The 21602-nt window shown below is 41.2% G+C and overlaps 1 protein-coding gene across 2 annotated transcripts; it reads left to right on the top strand.

Moving 5' to 3' along the window:
- Positions 1 to 1252: 1252 nt before the first annotated feature.
- On the top strand, positions 1253 to 21238 carry ADNP2 (ADNP homeobox 2). 2 transcript variants are annotated; one of them, XM_064666535.1, is made up of 5 exons: positions 1253 to 1411; positions 6580 to 6735; positions 8398 to 8517; positions 11927 to 12016; positions 15904 to 21238. In XM_064666535.1, exons 3-5 carry the CDS (start codon positions 8410 to 8412, stop codon positions 18889 to 18891), a joined length of 3186 nt encoding a protein of 1061 aa, XP_064522605.1. In that variant the 5' UTR covers positions 1253 to 1411; positions 6580 to 6735; positions 8398 to 8409; the 3' UTR covers positions 18892 to 21238. The 2 variants fall into 2 exon arrangements, with proteins under 2 accessions (XP_064522605.1, XP_064522596.1); XM_064666526.1 differs by having other exon boundaries at positions 1254 to 1411; positions 6580 to 6739.
- The last annotated feature ends 364 nt before the right edge of the window (positions 21239 to 21602 follow it).

The raw sequence follows: 21602 nt of genomic DNA on the forward strand, positions 1-21602 counted from the left end.
CCAATGTCCAATCACTCTCTCTGTAAAGAACTTCTTCCAAATGTCCAACCTAAACCTCCCCTGACACAGTTTAAGGCTGCGTCCTCTTGTCCTACTGCTGGTTGCCTGGGAGAAGAGACTGACCCACAGCTGGCTAAAACCTCCTTTCAGGTAGTTGTGGGGAGTGATGAGGTCTCCTCTGAGCCTCCTCTTCTCCAGGCTAAACCACCCCAGCTCCCTCAGCCTCCCCTCATAGGACTTGTGCTCCAGCAACCAGCCTTGTTGTCCTTCTTTGGACATGTTCCAGCGCCTCACCATCTAAATTGAGAGCCCCAGTTTCCATCTCGCGTTCACCAAAAACCATCTGCCATCAAGGAAGGAGTAAAAACTGCGTTAGCTGATCAATGCGGAGATGTCTAGTAGACGCAACTCAAGGGACAGACTTGCAGAGATGCACCTTCCACCAGACCTTGGCGCCTTCCAGCACCATGGGTGAGACATGGCCACTCTCCCGGACAGCGTCACCAGCAAGGCACCTGTGCCCAGGACCTGCCCCACGGGTCTCACCCACCCATACCAAGGTGCCCCAGCCCAACCACGGTGCCAGGGCAGCCAATGAGGTGCCAGGGTGGGGAGGTGTGAACCACGCCCTGCAGGAGCCTCTGCCAATGGGGAGCCCAGCAGCCAAGCCTTGCCTCACCCCATTGGCTGGGAGACCTGAGAGGGGCCTCCAGCACATGCAGGTGAGGCTTTGCCCACCACTCCCCGGAACCAGGGCAGCGGGGATGGGCTGTCACGTGGCGGCCTCGCGTGGTGGGCACGGTGTCAGCAGGCCCCGCCCACTCCGAGGTGACGTCACTGCTCTCGCGAGAGCGCTCACTGCTGCCCCTTGCGGACGCCGGTGAGCCCTGCGTCGTTCGGGGCCCGCCCCCTCATGAGGCCCCGCCCCCGGCCGCGCCCAGCTCCTCCGGGCAGCCAATGGGAGCGTTGCTCCAGTCTCTTCCCATTGGCTGTCCCCTGGCATGCAAATGAGCCTCGACGTCACTTCCTGGGACAAATCGAGCGCCATTTTCTCTTTCTGGCGGCTGATGCGGCGCGGGCGGAGGCGCGGGGGGCGGGCGCTGAGCGGGGCGCTGAGCGGGGCTCCGGCGGTGCCGCCGCCCTGGCGGGGCGCGCGGTGAGCGGGGCGGGCAGCGGCGGCGGCGGCAGAGGAGGCGGGGCTGCGGGGCGGGGCGGCGGGCGCGGCGCTGCGGGCGGGGGCGCGGCGGCACGGGCAGAGCCGAGGGCAGAGCCGGGAGCAGAGCCGTATCCTTGAGCGGCGGAGGCGGCGGCCGTGCGGGACCGCGGCGCGGCGGGCGGCGGCAGCAGGAGGAGGAGCAGGAGCACAGATCGGGAGGAGGAGCGGCGGGGGCTCCCCCTGCAGCCCGGCCGGGTACGTGCGGCGGGGCGGGGCGGGGCTGGGCGGGGCGGAGGGCGGGGAGCGCTCGGAGGCTTCGTGCGCTCTGCGCGGCGGGAGCTGCGAACATGGAGCGCTTTCGCCCGGAGCGACGAGACCGGACGGGACCCTTTCCCTGCCCGCAGCCCCCGCCGCGGCCATCGAGGGAGGCGATTAGCAGCGGGAAAACGCGATGCCTCCCTGTGAGCGGCTGGTTCGCTTTTTATTTGCTAATTCCAGTCCGGACTTCAGCGTAAGGGTGTGTAAGGAATGGGCCGAATAGGTTGTCTCGAAGTCTGTGGACGAGTATTTTTAATTACTTCTAGTGGATTGTTCTAATTTGAAGCAGTTTGTAGCAAAGTGTTAGTTGGATGGTGGGAATGGCATGCGGGCAGAATCAGCACTTAACCATCAGTTAATGGGATCAGTTAATGACAAAAGTCAGTGGGATGCAAAATTACGTTGACTCTCCTTGTGGTACCTCAGCAATGCATGCATTTAAAAACAAAGAGTAAGTTTATGAATAGTGTGTACAAACATAGCCCGCAGGATGCAAACCTTGAAAACCATCCAAATGTGCTTTGCCTTGTGCTCGAGGGCAGGTAATGGGGAGTTTCAGCTGTCCTTGTTTGTAAACGAAATAAAAGGCACGTGTTTGACTCCTGCTGCAGCGGTTCATAGTTCTGTATTGTCAAAATTACAAACAACTCAGAACTGATAAAGTTCTGACATGTCAATTATTGGGGAGGAATTGGTTGTTGTTCTTAATAGTTTTCAATTGTCAAAAGTAAGTCTTTGATCCCCTAAAACTGTAAAGACTTAAAATGAAGTGCTTGTAAAGACCAACTCTTGGAATATATACTCTATATTCTAGAAATCCTATTGCTGCTTTTAATAAACTTTCTGTTAAATTTAGATCAAGAAATGGGGATTTCTTTAGCACAATATCTAGCCAAACTGTGGGTAAAAAATAAGGTACATTATAAGCTGTAAGAAGACCTGTAATTCCTATGGTTCATTTAATGAAAGTTTTGTAAAAAAACAACACCCCCTCCAGATTATAGCAAATCTTCAGAAACAAGGAAGAGCACGCAGAATTTCGTTAATACCTTATGTTTTTCCATTGGGAGCTCCTTGATTTGGGTTAAATCCTACTGAACGCTGGTAGAGCTGGCTTGTGTTGAACACTTCAGTCCTTCTACTGAAACCTGTTGCACAGCTTTGGTTTTTTTTCACTTCTGTCCCCTTACTGAATTATTAAGGTTTTGTATTATCTGTGCTGTGGACTGTTCTGTGCATCTGTGAAGTGCAGAGTCTTTGGGTCATACCAAACTGACTAGTGCAGTACAAATGCAGTTGTACTTCCTCCTAGAGTAGCTGGGCTTGGTGTGTGACTCTTCTGCTCTCATACACATGGGGCTGATGAGTCCTGCAGGATTTGAGTAGCCTCCATGCACATGCTTAGGTCACCTGGGATGAACTTGAATCCTGCTGGGTTAAAGTTCTTGCTAATGCCCAGAAGGGACTCCCAAGGGAGTCAAAGTGTTGTGTGAGTTAGTGCTCTAGGAAGGCTCCATGAGTTTGAATGGTATTGTCCCTTCTTCTGACTAGTCTTGGATAACAGGGATTTGATCGTGTGTTAATGAACCGTCACAATAGTTATTTAAACCACAGCAAGTAAGATTAGTGATCTAAATTCGTTTTGATTTGACTTATTAGGCAAGATGCAGGTTGGTGTGCTCTATCTTTATCTATGTAGTCACATACCTTAGTGCTCTTCCTTGTGTAAGCAACTGTTGAATGATGGCTGTCTTTGTGTTGGGCTACGTGACCTTTTTAACGGGTATGTGATTTCTAGCCATGAGAACAGCAAAATTATTGCAACTTTAGAACGAGTTCTATGATTCCAGATCTCCAAAGGTTTCTGCTTTAGTTGCACAAAGAAAAGTTTAATATTTTTTTAACCTGAGAGTTCTATCACACTATACTTGGATAGAAATTGGAATTTAAGATGATAAAGAGGAATTATGTTGTTGACCAGAACTGCTCATGTTGTTTTTTAATAAGATATATTTTAATTTACAACAAGTTCAATAATAAACAAGAAGAATATCTGTTCTAATCAATTGACTGTTTTTCTTTCTGGGTATCAAATCTCCCAAAGCTGTTAAAACACCTAGAGAAGTTGATAGGAAGCTATAAGCATTTCTTCCCTCTCCCTCCATAGGCTGGATAAGCTTTGATGGTGCCGATGTACTTGTAAATCCGGTTAGGTCTCTCAGAAGGCACAGATAAGAGTCCAGGAAGTGGAACCGACCATATAATATGTGGTTAAGCAGATACCCAGGTGTGACCTCTTATAGGACTTCTAAGCTTATCAGAAACAACAAAATTGATGAGAGTAAAACTCCACATGGCCAAGCCGAACTCCCATTATTGTAGTCACTTTCTCAATGTCCTCCTTGCTGCTCTCTCTGCCACCCAGTGTTCCTGTGCTTTAGATTTTTAGAAATAGTAGATCACGTACTCTCATTTCATTTTCAGGAGTAAAGCAGTTTTTACTGTTTTCTCAACTAATACTATCAACTTCTAATGATTTTACTGAAATGATAATAATTCTTTATTGGTGCATATCAATTCTGATAACTGCTGAAATACAAGCTGATAAACAAACCTTTATAAATATTCCCACCCAAATGTCCCAAAACCTGTAAGCCTTTATAAAGACAAAAGTCTTTGTAAAAATCTTTCTCAGTTACTAGATAAAATATATAAAAACTAAGGCAGATAATATGAAAGGACAAAATACCATAAGCCTTTCATAATTTCCCTACTATAAGCAGTTCTGTGAATAATGGACTAGTGAAGCCCAGCTTCCTAGGAACACATCTGGAGATCTGGCTTCCGTGTGGATTATCTGGTGTCTAGAAAGGGTTCCATTGCAGCTACTTTCTTGTGGATCTTCTTAACAGTGTTTCTTTGTAGCTACCTCTTTTCCTGAATACTCTAGAAATGCCTGATTATCTGGTTTACTGGGTTTTGCTCGGAGTTTCCGCATGCACATTGAGGGCACGTTTGTGCATCTTCCCCACTCCAGCCCATACCAACTCTGTATTTAATTTGCTTGCAAATGCCTACTTTCTGTAGGAACACAAATGAAAGTGGTGCTGATTTGATGTAAGGAAAAAAGCTCTCACTGTGAGCACAGGCTGTTATTGGAAGAGGTTGCCAGAGAGGCTGTCAAACCTCTGTCTGTGGAGGTTTTTCAGGGCCTGACTGGCCAAAACAGAGAAACAGAGTGCTCTGATTACAGTTAATGGCTGAGCCTGCTTACTGGAGGCTGGACTGGGTGTTCTTTTGAGGTCCTTTCCAAGGTGAAGGAGTATTGTTCTAAGGAGTAGGAGAAATAGGAACTTTCCATTTCGTGGTGACTTCTCACTTTAAAGAGGTGAAATATTAGTATTTTTGCAATTTTTTCTTAATGAGGAGAAACGACAGAAGATAGGTACTTGGTAGACTAGTGACTTTGACTACTAAGATACTGTTACCTTGTTGTTTAGGCTAGCCTTAAAATACTGCAGTACTACTGGAAGGAAAGAGTTGTATTTATGATCTTTGCTGAAAAGCTGAAGGTGTTTATATGTTACAGTCTATGGTTACAAATGTTGTAGAAATGAATGGAACCTGTAGTGTTGCATAAAACTTCAGTTTGTTGTATCATTATGGAGGTCTTCTCTTAAGAAGCAGCAAATACAGAATAGATTGATGGATAAAATGCCTGAGCAAGAGTTGAACAGATTTTTTACAACTGGATTTGAGACATCAGCTGCTAAAATTATTCTTTTATTTTGCTATTAACTTGCCTTGGTTCTGTTTATGAAATGGTACTGACTGTGAAAACTCAATGGATTATCAGGTTTTTTGGGAACAACCAGTTAAAAGTAGTTAAGGATAGATTTATCTTTTCAGTAGGCAGCACAGTAAAAGGATCAAGACTCGGGCTAGAGTAACTCTGATTTAGTTTTAGTCATGTTGAATTTGCTGGCTAAGAATGGGATGTGTACCAACAAATGGTAGTTATTGATGGAACCAAAATGCAACTTAGGGCTTGAAGAATATCCAAAATACAAGAAAAACAAATTAGTGGTAAAAGATTATGGATAATAAACTGCATAGTAATCAGGGAATTAAACTGAGGGCTAGAGGGAATAAGCTTAGAAGGTTGAGATTTTGTGACCTTTGTGATGGGGCATTGATGGTCTAATGGATAGAGAGAATCACAAGAGGGTAGATTTTAGATTAGATGTTAGGAAGAAATTCTTAACTGTGAGGATGGTGAGGCACTGGAACAGGTTGTCCAGAGAAGCTGTGGATGCCCCATCCCTGGCAGTGTTCAAGGCCAGGCTGGATTGGGCTTTGAGCAACTTGGTCTACTGAAAGGTATCCCTGCCCATGGCAGAGGATTGGAACTAGATTATTTTTAAGGTCACTTCCAACCCAAACCATTCTGTGATTCTGGTGTTAGAGGAATAACTTAAGAGCCTTACTCCCAAGCAGGTTGTTTAAATACCAGCTGACTAACCTTGCACATGATTGCACATAGTGGCCTTTGGATTGAAGACCAACTACTTGAGAACTGGGAAATAACTAATTTGTATCAGGTTTCTTTTTTGATGTGTGTGTGTGTTTTTCTTTCTTTCTTCTGGATTAATAATTTCCATCTCAGAAAGATTACTGATTAAGAAAACTTGAGTTACATGCATGTTGCATACTACACCATCTTTGTAGACATTGTAGACTAATATTTTTATTTTATGAGCTAGACATGCCTCAAGAAAAATCTGCTTCACCTTCTTCAGTAGCATCAGTTGAAGGACTGAGATGGAGGGACGGTTTCCAGTGGTGCTTAATTTATTGAACCACATCTTCTGGCTGATCTGAGCATGGTGACATCCAGCCAGCTCTGTTGTTACCTGCAGTGGACTGTGGGGGTTGATGTGCATAACCGTCTATCACAGAGGGAGTGATCATAAAGCTTTGACCAGAGACTAAGCAAATTCCCAGTGGACTTCACTTTAAAAAGATGATTTTATGTCCTATTTTTATTCCTTGGACTTTAATGGAATGCCAGATCAGTTACTCTTGATTTATTGCATTCTTTATAGGGTCCTGTTCTACACTCACTCCAATGGTATCAGAATGTCTTCTGGACTTCTTGCTGATGAAGAACATTAGAAAACAAGACTAGCGTCTGTCAATGGGGTTCCTTCTCGACTTCTCTCTACACACCTTTCCTTTTGGGGGAGAAGAAGAGAAGAATAGTATGTGAGTTGTTTGAATTTTAATGACAAACTCCCTCAATTGTATGTTTTGTACATAAATTAAGGTTTGTGGGGATTACATTCAGAGTAAAAACCTTTTTAATAATTTTCGTGGGGTTTGGGGGGGGGGGGTTATTGAGGCTTCGTTTGTAGCTGGTGTCTTATATGCGAGGGGATTTTGCAGCTGTTTACAGGAAAGTCTTGTCATCTGAGGCAAAGATTTTCTGTTGACAGGGATCTTGCTTTTTGTAGTTAAGTATAGCTTTTCAAGACGTTTGAGATTTGTCAAGGATGAAGTGCTGTTTGGGGATTTTCTTTATTTTTTTTTTTTTTGTTCAGACTTGTCCTGGATGGATGAATTATTTAGGAATAAGGACTAAGGTGGTGTAAATGCTCCTGGATCCTCTGCCAACTATTTAAGAACCAAATACCTGAGAAGCTCCCAGTGACCTTTTTCAGTGCAGGGTAGTTCTTTTGTATTCTGTGCCCATTTTAGTTTCTTAAATCTCAGTCTAAATTGGACTTTGCTGTAATCTAGGAAGCAGTTGACACAGTTGACAAAGGCATATACTTCTAAATCTAAGCCCATGGGATACCTGATCACTTTACAACCTTGTACAGGAAATCTAGATTTTACTAGTAATTATATTTTAAGTGTGTACATACATGACAGCAAAACAACTTACCAAAGACTTCTCATCTTGATGCCAACATTCAAGGTGAAAGATGTTGGATTTCTCCTTCCTGGGTGAGATTATAGTAATTTTCTGAATAGAACTTAATACAATTCTAGTGTTCATGTTCTTTTACAAAAACCCCACAAAACAAGTATTCCTGCCATGTAGATACAAGGAGATCTGAAAGAAAAACTTGGAATTTTATGTAGATAGAAGAAATATAAAGAACTTTTTTCCTCAAAAATTCAGATTCTGTTTCCTTTAAGAATAGTCAAGTGATCTACTGGGAAATATTAATGAATCCAGTTCTTTGGTTTAAGAATTCTGGGTTTTCATATTTAAAAAATAGCATCTTGGCCTGTATCAGAAATAGTGTGGCCAGGAGGACCAGATTGTCCCTCCGTACTTGGCACTGGTGAGGCCACACCTGGAATCCTGTGTTCAGTTTTGGGCCCCTCACTAGAAGAAAGACACTGAGGTGCAGTAGCATGTCCAGAGAAGGATAATGAAGTTGGTAAGGGTCTGGAGCAGAAGTCCTGTGAGGAATGGCTGATAGAGCTGGGGTTGTTCAGCCTGGAGAAAAGGAGGCTCAGGAGAGACATTGCTCTCTACAACTACTTGAAGGGAGGCTGTAGACAGGAAAGGGTCAGTATCTTCTTCTAAAGAGCAAGAGATAAGAGGAAACAGCTTCAACTTGCACCAGGGGAGGTTTAGGTTGGGTAATCAGAAAAACTTCTTCACGGAAGGAGTTTCCAAGCACTGGAATGGGCTGCCCAGAGAAGTAGTTCAGTCCCCATCCCCGAAGTATTAAAAGATATGTTGGTGTGGTGATGAGGGACATGGTTTAATGGTAGACTTGGCAGTGCTGATTCTATTCCATGTTGGTTTGGATTTTAGTTTATGTTTTAACACTGTTAAATGCAAGTGCCTGTGTTCAATTATTCTGTCACTTTTTTGTGCTTAGGTTGTTGTTTTTTTTCCTCAGGAAAAGTGCAAAATGTTTCAAATTCCTGTTCAAAATCTTGATAATGTCAGGAAGGCTCGAAAAAAGGTGAAGGACATTCTTGTGGATCTTGGGCTTGACAGCTGCAGGGAATCGTTGAAGGTAAAGCATTTGAAAGAATGTAAACCAATCTGAAATGTAAACCCTTAAAAAATATTTCACTTTCTAGTGTATTTATGATGTTCCTCTGCCATAGATCTTTATGGGGGGGGTCCTTACTTCAAGAATTACTCATTAGTGACTGATCATATGCCAGGGGAGGAATTTCTTGTGTTAGTATGTAGCATTGAAAGAAAATGTATTTCTCAACAGGATGTGTTATAGATGGTGCTGCATATTCTCTGCTAGTAATGTTTAAACAGAAGGAACAGTACAGCCTCAAGAAAAACACCACAGACTAAAGAACTGTTATTTATGTTCTATGCAGCAGCTTTTTTTCATTTTTTTTTTAAATTGTCGGCATTTCTGAAAACAGCCTGGCAATTAAACCCAGTAATCTCGTTGCAGGCCTTTAAACTTTGTGACCAGGGAAAAATACCAAAACTGTTTTACTGAGTTGTGGTTTGGGTTTGCATCTTAAAAAGTATATGCAAGTGTACTAGGGAGATTAAGATGAACCTAGTACCATTGCTGCCCCTTCCTGGAGAAAATTCTATGCAACAATCAGGAGGAATGCACACCGGCAGATTGGCAAACCTAATACCAGGAAAAGTGCAGACACAGTAGTACAACTCGATGACTAAACAGTAGTGTATTTCAGTGAGCTAGTGCACAGTCTTTTTGGCTGTTTATTCATGACTTCACCTTGACCACAGTCAAGAGTTTGGATTGCTTCTGTATGGTGGAACTAAAGTAGGTTTGATACTCTGTAGGAGTGCTGTTATGTCTTTTGTGGTGTTTTTTTTTTGAAACTGTATAAGCAAATGATTGGAAAAAAAATTGTACCTGCATAACTGATTTTGGAACATTCTTGGTTATTGCAGCTAAACAATGTTGGATGTATCTAAATGTTATAATAGCTCAGGGAAAATTGTAATGTCTAGTAATTTCCATTTGCTTACTGTTTTTATTGTGTTATGTATTGTTTTGTAATCAGTCCTCTAACTCAGAACCTGAGTCTGTCTTGACTGAAGTAAAAATGTTTTGATGGTGCCAGGATTTTACTGTGAAAATGCTTGCAGTCTCTTTGATTGCAACATGGACTTTATTGGTGAATGAGGAATGAGGTGTTTTGTATTTGGTTGTTTTTTGGGGGGGTGTAGTGTGCATTAGTGTGCTTTTTTATTGGTTTTGCTTCATTTTTAATAAATGGTGGTGGTGGGAAAGCCAGCAAACATTTCCGTTTCAGAAAAAGCACTGAGATTTGTGCCAAAAAAATACCATCTTAGGGTTTTTTGCAAATAATTCTCCCTTAACCAAGTTCATAATTTTAGGGATTTTTTTTTTTTCCAGGTAATCTGGGGCTGGTTTTGGTACAACTTTAGCAGCAGGAAGAATGGTTTCTAGAGTTTGATTTGTACTTGGCTCATATGATGATGGTATTTTTTTTGGCAATATAGGGTGTGTGAGGTCTTAATAGAATGGAATCATAGAATGGCCTGGGTTTGAAGGGACTTTGAAGACAAGTTAGCAGACCTCTGTTTAAACCAAGTGTTCACAATAGACATTTGCACCTTTGACTGATTGTATTGATAAGAATGGTTACATTTGTCATTAAATATTTCTCTGTAAGAAATAGCTGTTGCAGCAAAATTATCTAGATGTGTATTATCACACACATTTGGCTTGTGGGAATGTGGTGTTTAAGTCTAGGAGCCTCAAACCAGAAATAAAACATTTTTTGGATAAGCCAGAAACTTTAAGAAAACTCTTTTTAGCAGTGTGTAATTTGCTCCAGCATATTTGGCCGAAGAATTCTTAGTAAATCTCAAGTCTCTTAATTTTCTCTATCAAACGTAGTTCTCTGAAGTTCTGGGATTACTCTTGTTCCATGCAAGAGTTCTTTCTAAGGTGTTTCTGGGTTTTTTTATAAGAAGGTTTGGCTGAAGGGCAAATAGATGACTCATTTAGTGTCTAGGTGTTGATTAGATGGAAACAGATTTGTTTATTGTTGCCCTGAGCTTTTCTGGGTTCTTGTCAGGCAAACTTGACTGTTGAAAAAGCTAGAAAGCTTACTGCAAACTCAGCTACATTTTTCTAAATTCTTGGATAATGTAATTTAAATCAAATTATCACTGGCATGATGTTCTGTCTTGCTGTAATTTGTTAAACACAAAGGAATACTCATATTTGCAAGGACAGGAGCCTAGTGCAAACAGAGCCTGCATGAAGTAGGATTCTGTATTTTATTGATTGCTAGAGGCTTTGTTTCTGTTTGTTGCTTGGTATATCCTCTGCTGATGCTAAATTTCACATAAATACTGCATGGGGGTTTTTTTACCATGAACTATTAGGTTTATGGATTCCACTCCTCTTGTCAGATGATCTGAACTTAAATGGTATTTATTATCTGCTTCTGCTGTTCCAGTGGTGTTTGGTGCAGAATTGAAAACATCTAGTTCTCTCTAGATATCTGCAGAATTTTGAGTGAAGAGTGGTTTGTGAAAGGGAAGGAGAATGTGAGGGGCAAAGCGATGCTGGTTTTCTGTGGGTAAAGCCTGGATTCGTAGCCTGTGGTTCATCTAAGGCCCTCTGGTCTGCTGTTGGAGCTAGCCTAGGGTCTTCAGAAACACCTAGGAAACAGGAATCTAGTTTGGTGTGTTGTTGTTTTTTGTTTTTTTTTTTTTAATTAAGTTTGTGTTTGGATATGTGCGGGCCTTAGAAAACTGAAGACGAACTTTAGGATTTTTAGGATAATAGCTGGCTTTGGCTTGAGGAACATAAACTGCTCTGATGGATTGATTAGAAGAAAGCTATAAGGAAAGTTGCTTCCCTTGACACAGGTGTTCCAGACATGATATTATTGTTACTTTTACAGCTTGAGGAGAAGTAGTGCAGCTCTTGGAAACAAGCTTCTGTGAATGTCTTTTGTTTTTCCAAAAAAGCATAGCAATGCTATGAAGATTTAATACTAAAATCTGTTGCATTGTGGTAAGTTAATAAAGGGAAGTAAGCAGTGAAATATTACAGATGTAGGTGGAGGAAAGTAGAGGGGGAAAATATATTTCAGTGTTCACTGTGAACTTGGCTGGAAACAATGGAATTAAAGTGTAAATATTTTCACTCCGTATATTATTTTCAGTAACTATGAAATGTTCAGAATTCCTGCTCTATTACCAGCCAGACATATGAACAAATATTTGAGGTAAAATAAATCAAAGAGTGGTCAAAGAAGTAATTTCTTTTAACTGAGTTTTGGGACCTATATCTGAAGACTGTATGGATTTCTGAGTCATTCTCTCTTTATGTGGGTTTTCCTTTTTTATTTTTCCTTATTTTCTGTTGAGAATTTCTTTATATTTAAAACAGACTGCAAAAGGAGATTATTTCTTTGTTTCCATTTTTCTTTCAGAATCTTCAAAGTTTTGACGCAGGTGAAAGCTACTTTTATAACACTTCGTGGAGCGATGTCTCTCTTTGGGAACCTGTGGGTAAAAGGAAAGTATGTATAAAATTTGTGTTAGAAATTCTGGGTAGACATGTATGTGGAGTTGCTGAATTTTGTAATTTTCAGAAATTGGAATACAGTTTTTTATGGTAAAAAAATAACTTTAAAGTTTTTTTTCTAAGTGCTATTAGTCAGGGAATAATCTTACATTTCCCTGTGTTTTTCCCTGTTATGTGTCTGGTTATAAGGACTACATGTCATTTGCTGTTTTTAAGGTTATAACCTTGAGCATCAGTATTTAAGATGTCACACTAATGTTCTGCTTTTTTAGCCTAATTTGATGTGTAGTATTAACATGTTCTTGTGTACAACATGGCTCTTGTTTCATTGGAAGGGTGAAAATGAGATTGCATAGATGCAAGTGGATTAAGCTGAAATTATCATTGGTGGCTTGGCCTAGGGTGGCAGTGGAAGACTATTTCCAGTTAGATTTGTGTATGTGAAACAGCTTTTAAAACATCTGCCTTTACCATCTTTAAAACAAACTAAGGCTTCGAAGTGGAATAGTTGCAGCCCCCAGCGCACAGGCTGAGCAAACAAAGCCACTCAGTCTTGGCCAAGCTGTCATTAAGTAGAAAGTGATCCCTTCCGCCCATCAGGACCCTTGTCTGCTTTGTCTCCTATTTCTCCCTTCCTGAAGTTGTGTTCACACATTTAAGACTAGAGGTTGATCTGTTCACCTGACTTTGTGGATGAAAGAGTCAAATGTGACTGTTTGTTTGACTGGGGACACATTGTGTCTAGCCTCTTCCTGCCACTTCAGATAAGGCTTACAGTTACCTCCAGTACCTCCTTTAGTTTAGGTGAATAGAATAAATCCTGTTAATTGTTATGATGGTTTCTCTTTTTCCCTCCCCTTTTTTATTTCTTCTTTATGCACATGAAAAACATCTTCTGTTATCAGGTCTGCTGACCCCATCCAGCATGTTATCTGAGCTCTGGTCTCGCTGATTTTGTCTCTTTTGCCTTTTCCTCTACCTTCTGACTGAAGAAAGAAGTTCAGTGTTGGGAGATCTGTGTTAGATGAGCAAGGGAGGTTCCCCCTCCTCCTCAAACATGAAATAGGGAAGAATAGGATGAAGATAGACCGAGTGAAGCTTATCTTCCTTCACCAGTGCTTTAGGCAAAATGATTTCAGTGAAAATGGAAATGTGCACTAGAGAGGGAATCTTCTTTCCTCCCTGTTGTCTGGAGGGAGACAAGGCAGAGACCTGATCGCTTACCAGAAGGGAGAAATATGTGTCCTGACTCAGCTAGTCAGCATGACCAACTGTGTCTGTATCTGTCCAAGAAACAAGATTAGAATCTGATCGATGAAATTCAGTGCAGAGATGGTGATACGTTGCTGTGGAGCAGATTTGCCAAGCAGTCTCTTTTAGTTACTAAACTTGTTTCTATCCATTTTATTTAGACAATCATGGTTCTTTGATATATATCATTCACATATCATGTTGCCTAGACTTTAAAGAGAAGAAGTGGTCCTTCAGGATGTTCTGTTCCAAAGTTGTTGCCATAAGGGGAAAAGAAGTTGTTTGAGCTACACTGGAAATTCAGTAGGCCGGAGAAGATACCTATTTAAATGAAGTTGGTGGTTTCCAGCGTTAGTACTGCTTTTAGGGAGACATGAACGGTTCGGGAAGAACTTCAGTTCTTGGAGGCTGTTCTGTCTTTCTGCATGTCTCTAGGTTGTGGGGAATGTGAGACTACACAACAGTAAGAGTTACTATGTGCTGGGGTATGTTCTTCAGAGTAGGACTAATCAAGTTTTCCTCAATATCTCTAATAAGCCTTTTTTTGGATTCCATTTTACAGTTGAAGGTTGTATTGGTCAATCTCTAATATGCTTTGTTTTTCCTGAGGGGCTTAAAATTCTTATTTTGTCAAATTTTCTATAAAACTGGGATGGACTGGTAGACTGTCGTAGCACTTGTGAACAGAAAAGGCAGATCAGATGAGTATGCAAGAACATGCTGGCAAAATTATTTCTAAGATGTCTTTTTTTGTTCTTTTGTGAAGTCTCATAATTTTTACCTCCATCAAAAAAACCGGAATGAACTAAGAAGACATGGAACATATTTCCCTAGACTTATCAGTATGCAGGCACTGGGGCTGTTCGAAACTTGTTTGAACATCATTGCTACAGAACAGCAAATTAATTAAGCAGTTGGACCACTTACCTGTAGAGTGTTCTCATTGCATCTAACAGCAATTGTTCAGACTTTGCAGGAAGGAAACACTGACACTATGGTACAAGTTTATGAGGACAAAAAGACCCAAACCAGAAATGGGGCGGGGGATGGAACTAAGGGGTCAAGAGGCCCAATATTTTAAAACATATAAGTTTTTCTAAGCCTTGGACAACCAGTTAAAATAAGCAGTCACCTCTCTTTATCACTTAACTCCTTCAGAAGTAAGGTGCATCTTTTAATGATGTTCTGTATGGTCCATTAGTTCAGTAGTGTCAGTGGCCTTTCTCTAGGCAATATACTTTAAAAGTAAGATTGATGCATCTTCTAGTTTTCTCTGTTGCTGTTTACTAGCAGCTGGGATTAGACACCGAAAGAGTCTAAATAGAAGATAATTCAGTGATACCTTAGCAGTGTACTTCTTCAGCAGCCTTAGCCAGCCAGTGGCATTATCTGACCCTGTCCCTTGCATTTGGAGCTTAGATTTTCGTTAGCATCAGGTCATTCTTGTAGTACTGCTAGTAGATGACTATCTGTTATCTGTAGATGACTGACTATAACCTCCATGGCTATATGAAATGACAAAAAAACAAACCCTGCACATATTTCGTTACCGTTCTTCATAATGTGTCAGTGAGATGTATGTGGGTGATCTGACTAGGCTGGATGCTGTACTGGCAGCACAGCTTGTTCCCTTTGGATTCATAAGGGGCAGAAATCAATGAGGTGAACAACACACATAGAGGGAACAGAGAGATTCCACTAGATGTCTGAGGGGGCACATTTGTCACATGGATGTTGCTGTGATTCTGTAGTTTTTGGCAGAAGTTGATCAGAAAAAATGGTTGACAGGGTAGCAGTTTTTCAGAAAGAGCAAATAATGTTCACACGGATACAAAAAGTCATGCTATCATGTGACATATAACGGAGGGACCAAACCACTGCTTAGTGGAAGATAGATAGGTATATTCTTATACAGTTAAAATACTTTCCTGAGAAGAATCTGTAGGCTGTATACTGAGTGTGCTAGAGTGTACTATGATGGGATGTCCAGTTGGTATGAGACAATACAAAGAGGACGTTGCTGCTTTTTCGTAAAAGGGGGTTTAATGCTTTTCTATTATTATTTTAGCTCCAAAAGAATGTTCTTAAAAAATTAGTCATTTTTGGCTTTGCTGGGAAGGTACTTCTGGAGAGTTTTCAGGGAAGAGTAGGCTCTTCTTCAGGGAAGAAGAAGGATCCTGCCTGTTCTCTCTTCTCTCTCTTTCTGTAGTAGATGGGAGCTGGCCCTAAACTAAATAAAGCTTTAAAAGGGTCATATTAAAAGGGCTGCTATTCCTAATTGCTAAGGCTTAACCTCCTGTGTATGGTGGCATACAAATTCTTCTTAGCTTGTTCTGTGATTCCCATCTTTAAAAACGGGCTTCAGAATTACTTCTTTTGAACTGGGGTAGAAATGAACTCACTTAAGGCTTCTCAATAAATTATAATGAAGCAAAGAGGGCACAGATTTTTCTCTCTTTAAGTATGTCATCTTTAAATCTGCTTTTCAAAACCAGAAGAAACTGAGAAGATACATGCTATATGTCCAGTGAAGGCATTTTTGACAGGTGATGGTGCAGACTTAGTTTTAAAGAGATAACAGCAATGTAGGAAGTGGCAGTTTCTAAGTGATTGTTTTTGTTTTGTTTGCAGAGATACAGAACAAAGCCGTACTGCTGTAGCTTATGCAAGTTCTCATCAAAATTGCTTACTTCTTTCAAGAATCACTTGCATCGTTACCATGAGGATGAAATGGACCAAGAGATGGTGGTTTCTTGCCCAAAATGTGCGTTTTCTTCTCATCCCAAAGTAGTAGGAAAACACATCCGGATGTTTCATTCATCTAATAAAAGAATACAGAACTATACAGTCAGCATTTTGGATGGCATGAAACAATTTAGGACTGACATCATAAACTTCACGTGTCTAAAATGTCGTTTCACAGACACCTTATATTACAATATGAAGAAGCACGTGCTGATGAACCATTTTGAAAACTTAGTAAGTATATATTTTGGTGAGAAACCTGACGACAGTACAGCAAATTCAGTTGAGTACTACTGTAAAAAGTGTAACGCTTCTGCAAACAGCCCAGATTCTTTAATGTATCATGTCTTGACAGCTGAAACACACCGAGACCTAGAGAACAAACTTCGGTCTCTGATTTCAGAACATATTAAGAAACCTGGACTAGTGAAAAAAATGTCTATTGCTCCAAAGCCTCTCCAAGCTGTGACAGTGGCTGCTCCATCTGCAGGGCCTGCCGTTGTCCCAGCAGGTTCCGTCACAGCTCCAGCTTGCATCCAGCTTTCATTTCCACAGAATAATCAAAACCAGAGTGCAGTGCAGCCAAAAGGAGTTCAAAACGCAGTTGGATCACTGACTGTTCCAAGTGCCTCTGGTAGCCTTCCACATACAACTTCTGCTCCCGTCGTTACGCCGTCACACGTCGCTCTCATACCCAGCAATCCTCCTGTAGGTCAGAACATTAGTATTCAGCCATCTCCTTCCCAGCCTATCATTGTTTCTCATGGGCTCCCTCTTAATCATTCTGTTGGGACCATAAATAGAACTGTGGCCCCTGCAGTTCTTCCTCTTAATCAGACTGTCAGGCCTGGGCTCTTTCCTGTTAATCAACCCATTGGTACTATAAATGGTCCAGTTCCAACTGGAACACTACCTATTACTCAACCCGTCGGCCCTGTGAATCGACCAGTTGTACCAGGAGTCCTCCCAGTGAATCAACCAGTTCCTCCAGGAGTTCTCTCTGTCAGCCAGTCGCTTGGGAACATGAATAGACCCATTGATCCCAGAGTCTTTCCTGTGGCACAGACGGTTGGGTCAGGTGTTCTCCAACTTAACCAGCCTGTTGCATCTGGTGTGGTTCCAGTCAGACAGCCCATTGGACCTGGGTTTCTTCAGCTTAACCAACCTGTTGCCCCAGCAGTTATCCCAGTAAATCAGCCAGTTCAACCTCCGGTTTCTCAAAACGCAACTTTTTTGACTGCAGGCTCTATACTGAGGCAGTTGATTCCCACTGGAAAGCAGGTTAATGGTATACCTACGTACACACTGTCCCCAGTTTCAGTTACTTTGCCGGTACCTCCCGGTGGTGGAGTAGCAACTGTTGCACCCCCGCAGGTGCCCATCCAGCTCATGCAGTCTGGGTCGGTGGCTCAGCTGTCCCAGTCTCCAGCCGGCGCACCCTCTCCTCCCATGGTTCTGACCTCTGAGAATGTGTCCTTACAGGCCTCCCCTCCTGGTCCTGAAACAAGCCAGGCTATCAGACAGGCCAAGCAGTGGAAGACTTGCCCTGTTTGCAATGAGCTTTTCCCATCAAATGTCTACGAGGTGCACATGGAGGTGGCCCACAAACCACGCGAAGTAAAAGTAGAAATCCCGGAACCTGACAAACTTGCAGCTTGCGCACCCTTTCTAAGGATGACACAAACGGCGATCAGGTGTTGTGCCTGTAAATGTTTTCTCTGTGAGGAAGAGCTCATGAAACATCTCTTCATGCATGGCTTATCTTGCTTGTTTTGCACAGGTACTTTCTATGACTTAAAAAGCCTCGTGGAGCACAACAAAACCAGACACAATGGCAGAAAGCAATTGCATGCGAATTACAGCAACAGAGGATTTCAACTGGTTTACGATGGGCAGGGTAGCCTGGTGTTTCCACACTTTGATTTCAATACAATGTTACCAAATGAAGACATGGGTGAAAGAGAAGTACATTTGGCAGTTCTTGTTGGAATAAGTTCAACAATTCTTGTCCCTGTTTACATCAAAGTGAAACCTCAGACAGCAGAAGTGAATAGGAGATGCACCAGAAAAATGTTTACCTGTCCCTTTTGCTTAGGTACGTTTGCTGGTAAAGAAACCTATGAAAAACATTTGAAAGAGAGGCATCATATAATGCCAACTGTACATACAATTTTAAAGTCTCCTGCTTTCAAGTGCATCCACTGTTGTGGTGTGTACACTGGAAATATGACTTTAACAGCTATCGCTGTACATTTGCTCCGCTGTAGAAGTGCTCCCAAAGACAAAGACACCAACTCAAGCCTGAAGATGCAGCTTGAGCGTACTGAGAGGAAAGAGCTGCTGTTTGTGAATGGTGAAAAGCACGTTTCTGTGATACTGAAAAGAAGGCAGTCGGATTCCTGCTTTGTTGCAGAAGACCAAAGGAATAAGGAACAGCAGGCTCTGAGCTTAAGTGCTGGCATAGCTCTGTCTCCAGAGAAAGAAGTGAATTCAGGGGTAGTGCCTTTCAAACGACAAAAAATTAGGACTGAGGTGAGGAAGCTTCCTTCTAGTGAGGATCTTCGCTTTCTGGCGGTAGATCCTAATCAGTATGATCACAATTCGTATGAGGCGCAAAAACAGTTCTTGTTAGACTATTTTCACAAGAGGCCATATCCTTCTAAAAAAGAGGTGGAATTACTTTCCTTGCTGCTATATGCGTGGAAAATTGATGTTGCATCATTCTTTGGAAAAATGAGGAATAAATGCTTGAAGGCGATAAAAAATCTCCAGCCATCTGTGCTGCTGGGTTTCAGTATGTCTGAACTAAAAACTGTTAAGCACAGTTTGATTTTCAATGATGAACCATTAAATGATGAACCATTAGATACATAAACAAGCTTTTTCTAACAGCTAAAAACAATCCATAATTGCATACTTACCAGTTTAGCAGTTTATTATATTATTTGTTTTAACTTGCAGACTGACCTGTTGAAGGGTGCAGTAGTACAGAAAGTATCGTTCAGTTGTGACTGTTCTTGTGAAAGGCACACGTAGTTGTGTATTTGAAAAAGCTAAAACCTTCAGACGTACACATCTGGAATTTGTTTTAGCATTTTACTTTTTCTGGAGTAGTGTTGTGGGGTTTGTTTTTTGGGTTTTTTATTTGTGAATTTTTTTTTGTTCCACTTCATTTCCCTTTCTTCCCCTTCAGGCTCCCCTTACACTTTTTATACCACCATGTAAAACACTTGTCCTGTTAAAAAAAAATTTATTTTTCTGCAATGTCGTCATCTTCTCTCAATAATAAAATGTGTAAGTTGGTTAAAATACCGAGGTAAACTATGTGAAAAACATGTATGTGATTATTTGTGTTTTTAAGTCCTCCTGATTCTGCAAAAATGATTGCGGCCTTTCCATTCATTGCCCCTTCAAATTCTCAATGCACTGGTAGCAATGGCAATCTTTTTTTTCTTTTTTTTTCCTCCTCAATCAAAATACCTGTGCCATTTAAGTCTAGTGACTTGTAGTTTCTTCTGAGTATTAACATGGTGAGGATTGAGGGGCTTGCAGGTGCCTATTGAAGTGTTATAATGAACTGACTTAAAATGGTCATTATCTGTTAAAAAGATCTTGCTAACAAGAAGTGTTTACTCTTTTTATTGGTGTTGAAGCCTGGTTGTTTAAATACCTATTGTTCTAGGCTTGGTAGCAGCATTTGTTTTATTTTCTTTTTCAAAAAGAAAAGCTGCCTTGGAGAGTGTCAGGTTGCTTTGATACATGGAGTATATGACTTCTGTGCACACCACTTACCTGTAGAAACCCTATCCAAATATCGCCAAAATTTGGTGAAAAATCTGACTTTTATTTTAAATTGCTTAATTTGTTTTATGAGGTAGGAACTGAGCAGAACCTCTTCCCCAGCAAATTAGATCCCTGGCTTGAAGTCCTTTGGATGAGAAATTGTACAGACTGAAACTGGATTAATTGGTAGCATCAAGACTTTAAAGTGTTGAGTACCTGAACCAATGATATTCATGTAGTGGTTGTTTTTTATTAGCCTATAGAGAGCATCAGAATAGTATAAAACTGAAACAGACTTATCTTCAATGTGAAGGAACATCCCTGTTACAGATCACAGAAAAGCTGTTGGGAAGGTTCACTTGAGTTGAAGCATGAAGTGGTGGCCACATTGAGGCCTTGTTGAGTACTGTCCTTTCTTTCTGGATATGCTTGTTTTCATCTGGCTTGTCAAAGAGTGCCTCCAATCTTAATTAACAGCCAGTTACATAATAAATGACCTGTAAGATGAATTATTTTTTCTTCCTCCTCTTCATCCCCCTCTCCCCACCCTTTTTTGTCAGAAGAAGATAGAAGAATTCACTTGGTGCCAGTGTTTGTTACAAGGAAGGGGTGATATGCCCAAGCTTATTTCTGTTTTTTAAAATAGTGATCATACTTTTGCCCAGTGCAATAGTTTTTAAAGCAGATGCAGAATGTGTTTACTGCTGTTTCTGAACAGGTGTGACATTTTTAGCAGAACTTTCTCTCTGAGGTTCTATAAGCTTTTTGGAATTATATTTTGGATAAAATCTTAATATTTTCATATCGATTAGTTCAGAGAGTTTTAATGTATTTAATGTATTTAAAGTATGGTTACTAGAGAGGATCTGCTGTTTGGAAAAATGTGGTGCTTTAATAGCAGGGTTAAACAAGTGTAAGCACCATTAATGGGATCATCCACACACCCCACCCCAAAAACTGACAGTGATTAAGAAACAATGTGTTCTTACAGTCTAATAATAGCTCATTAAAAAAAAATAAAAAAAATTATATTTGACCATAGCACAGTTCATGAAACTTTCCAAAGGGTTTTGAGTGAGGAAGAGAGATGCTCCATAGAAGTTCTGAAATGTAGGCACTCATTCTCACTCTTATAGCCTTGATCCGGTGAGCCCTGTCATCTTTGGGGTAGTTCTGCTGGTATAGGTGAAACTCCAATGGAGGAATTTGGCAGCGTCCATCTGGGGAAGGCTTACCATGAATGATGAAAGATTCTAGCTGTAACAGCATGGCTGTGGGGAGCTAAGAAGTTATTTCAGGGTTCATCCACGCTCGAGGCACCAAGGGAACAGTGCAGTCTTACCAGAGTTTTTCCACATAGTATCCAGTATTGATGTTAAGCATTTTATTTATTGTACTTTGATTTCACAATTTTAAATAAACCAGATTTCTAACTTTCTCTTAGGTATGTGTGCAAATGATTACCTCTCCTCTCCCTTCCCCCTTTTAATACATTCAGAGAACTTAATGTGAACGTTTCTTTTGGTGCAAAAGGCTGTTAAAAGAAACAAAAGGAAAGTAGGACGTAGAACTTAGATCCAGACGCTTTAGGTAGACCTAAGTGCATGATAGTAGTATCTTTTATTATGTCATATCCTGATAGCTGCATATTTTCCTAGAGACTGATTCTCTTAAATCTTGGTACTAATTTGCTATCACTAAATGCTCCTGCTCTCATTGAGTGAGTACTGTAGAAATAAAGAAAAAACAGATAAATTTTGAAAATGGTGACTGAGAACACAGTGTGTGGTCATGTTTTTCAG

Source organism: Pseudopipra pipra, chromosome 1, assembly GCF_036250125.1.
Source record: "Pseudopipra pipra isolate bDixPip1 chromosome 1, bDixPip1.hap1, whole genome shotgun sequence".
Lineage (NCBI taxonomy): Eukaryota > Metazoa > Chordata > Aves > Passeriformes > Pipridae > Pseudopipra > Pseudopipra pipra.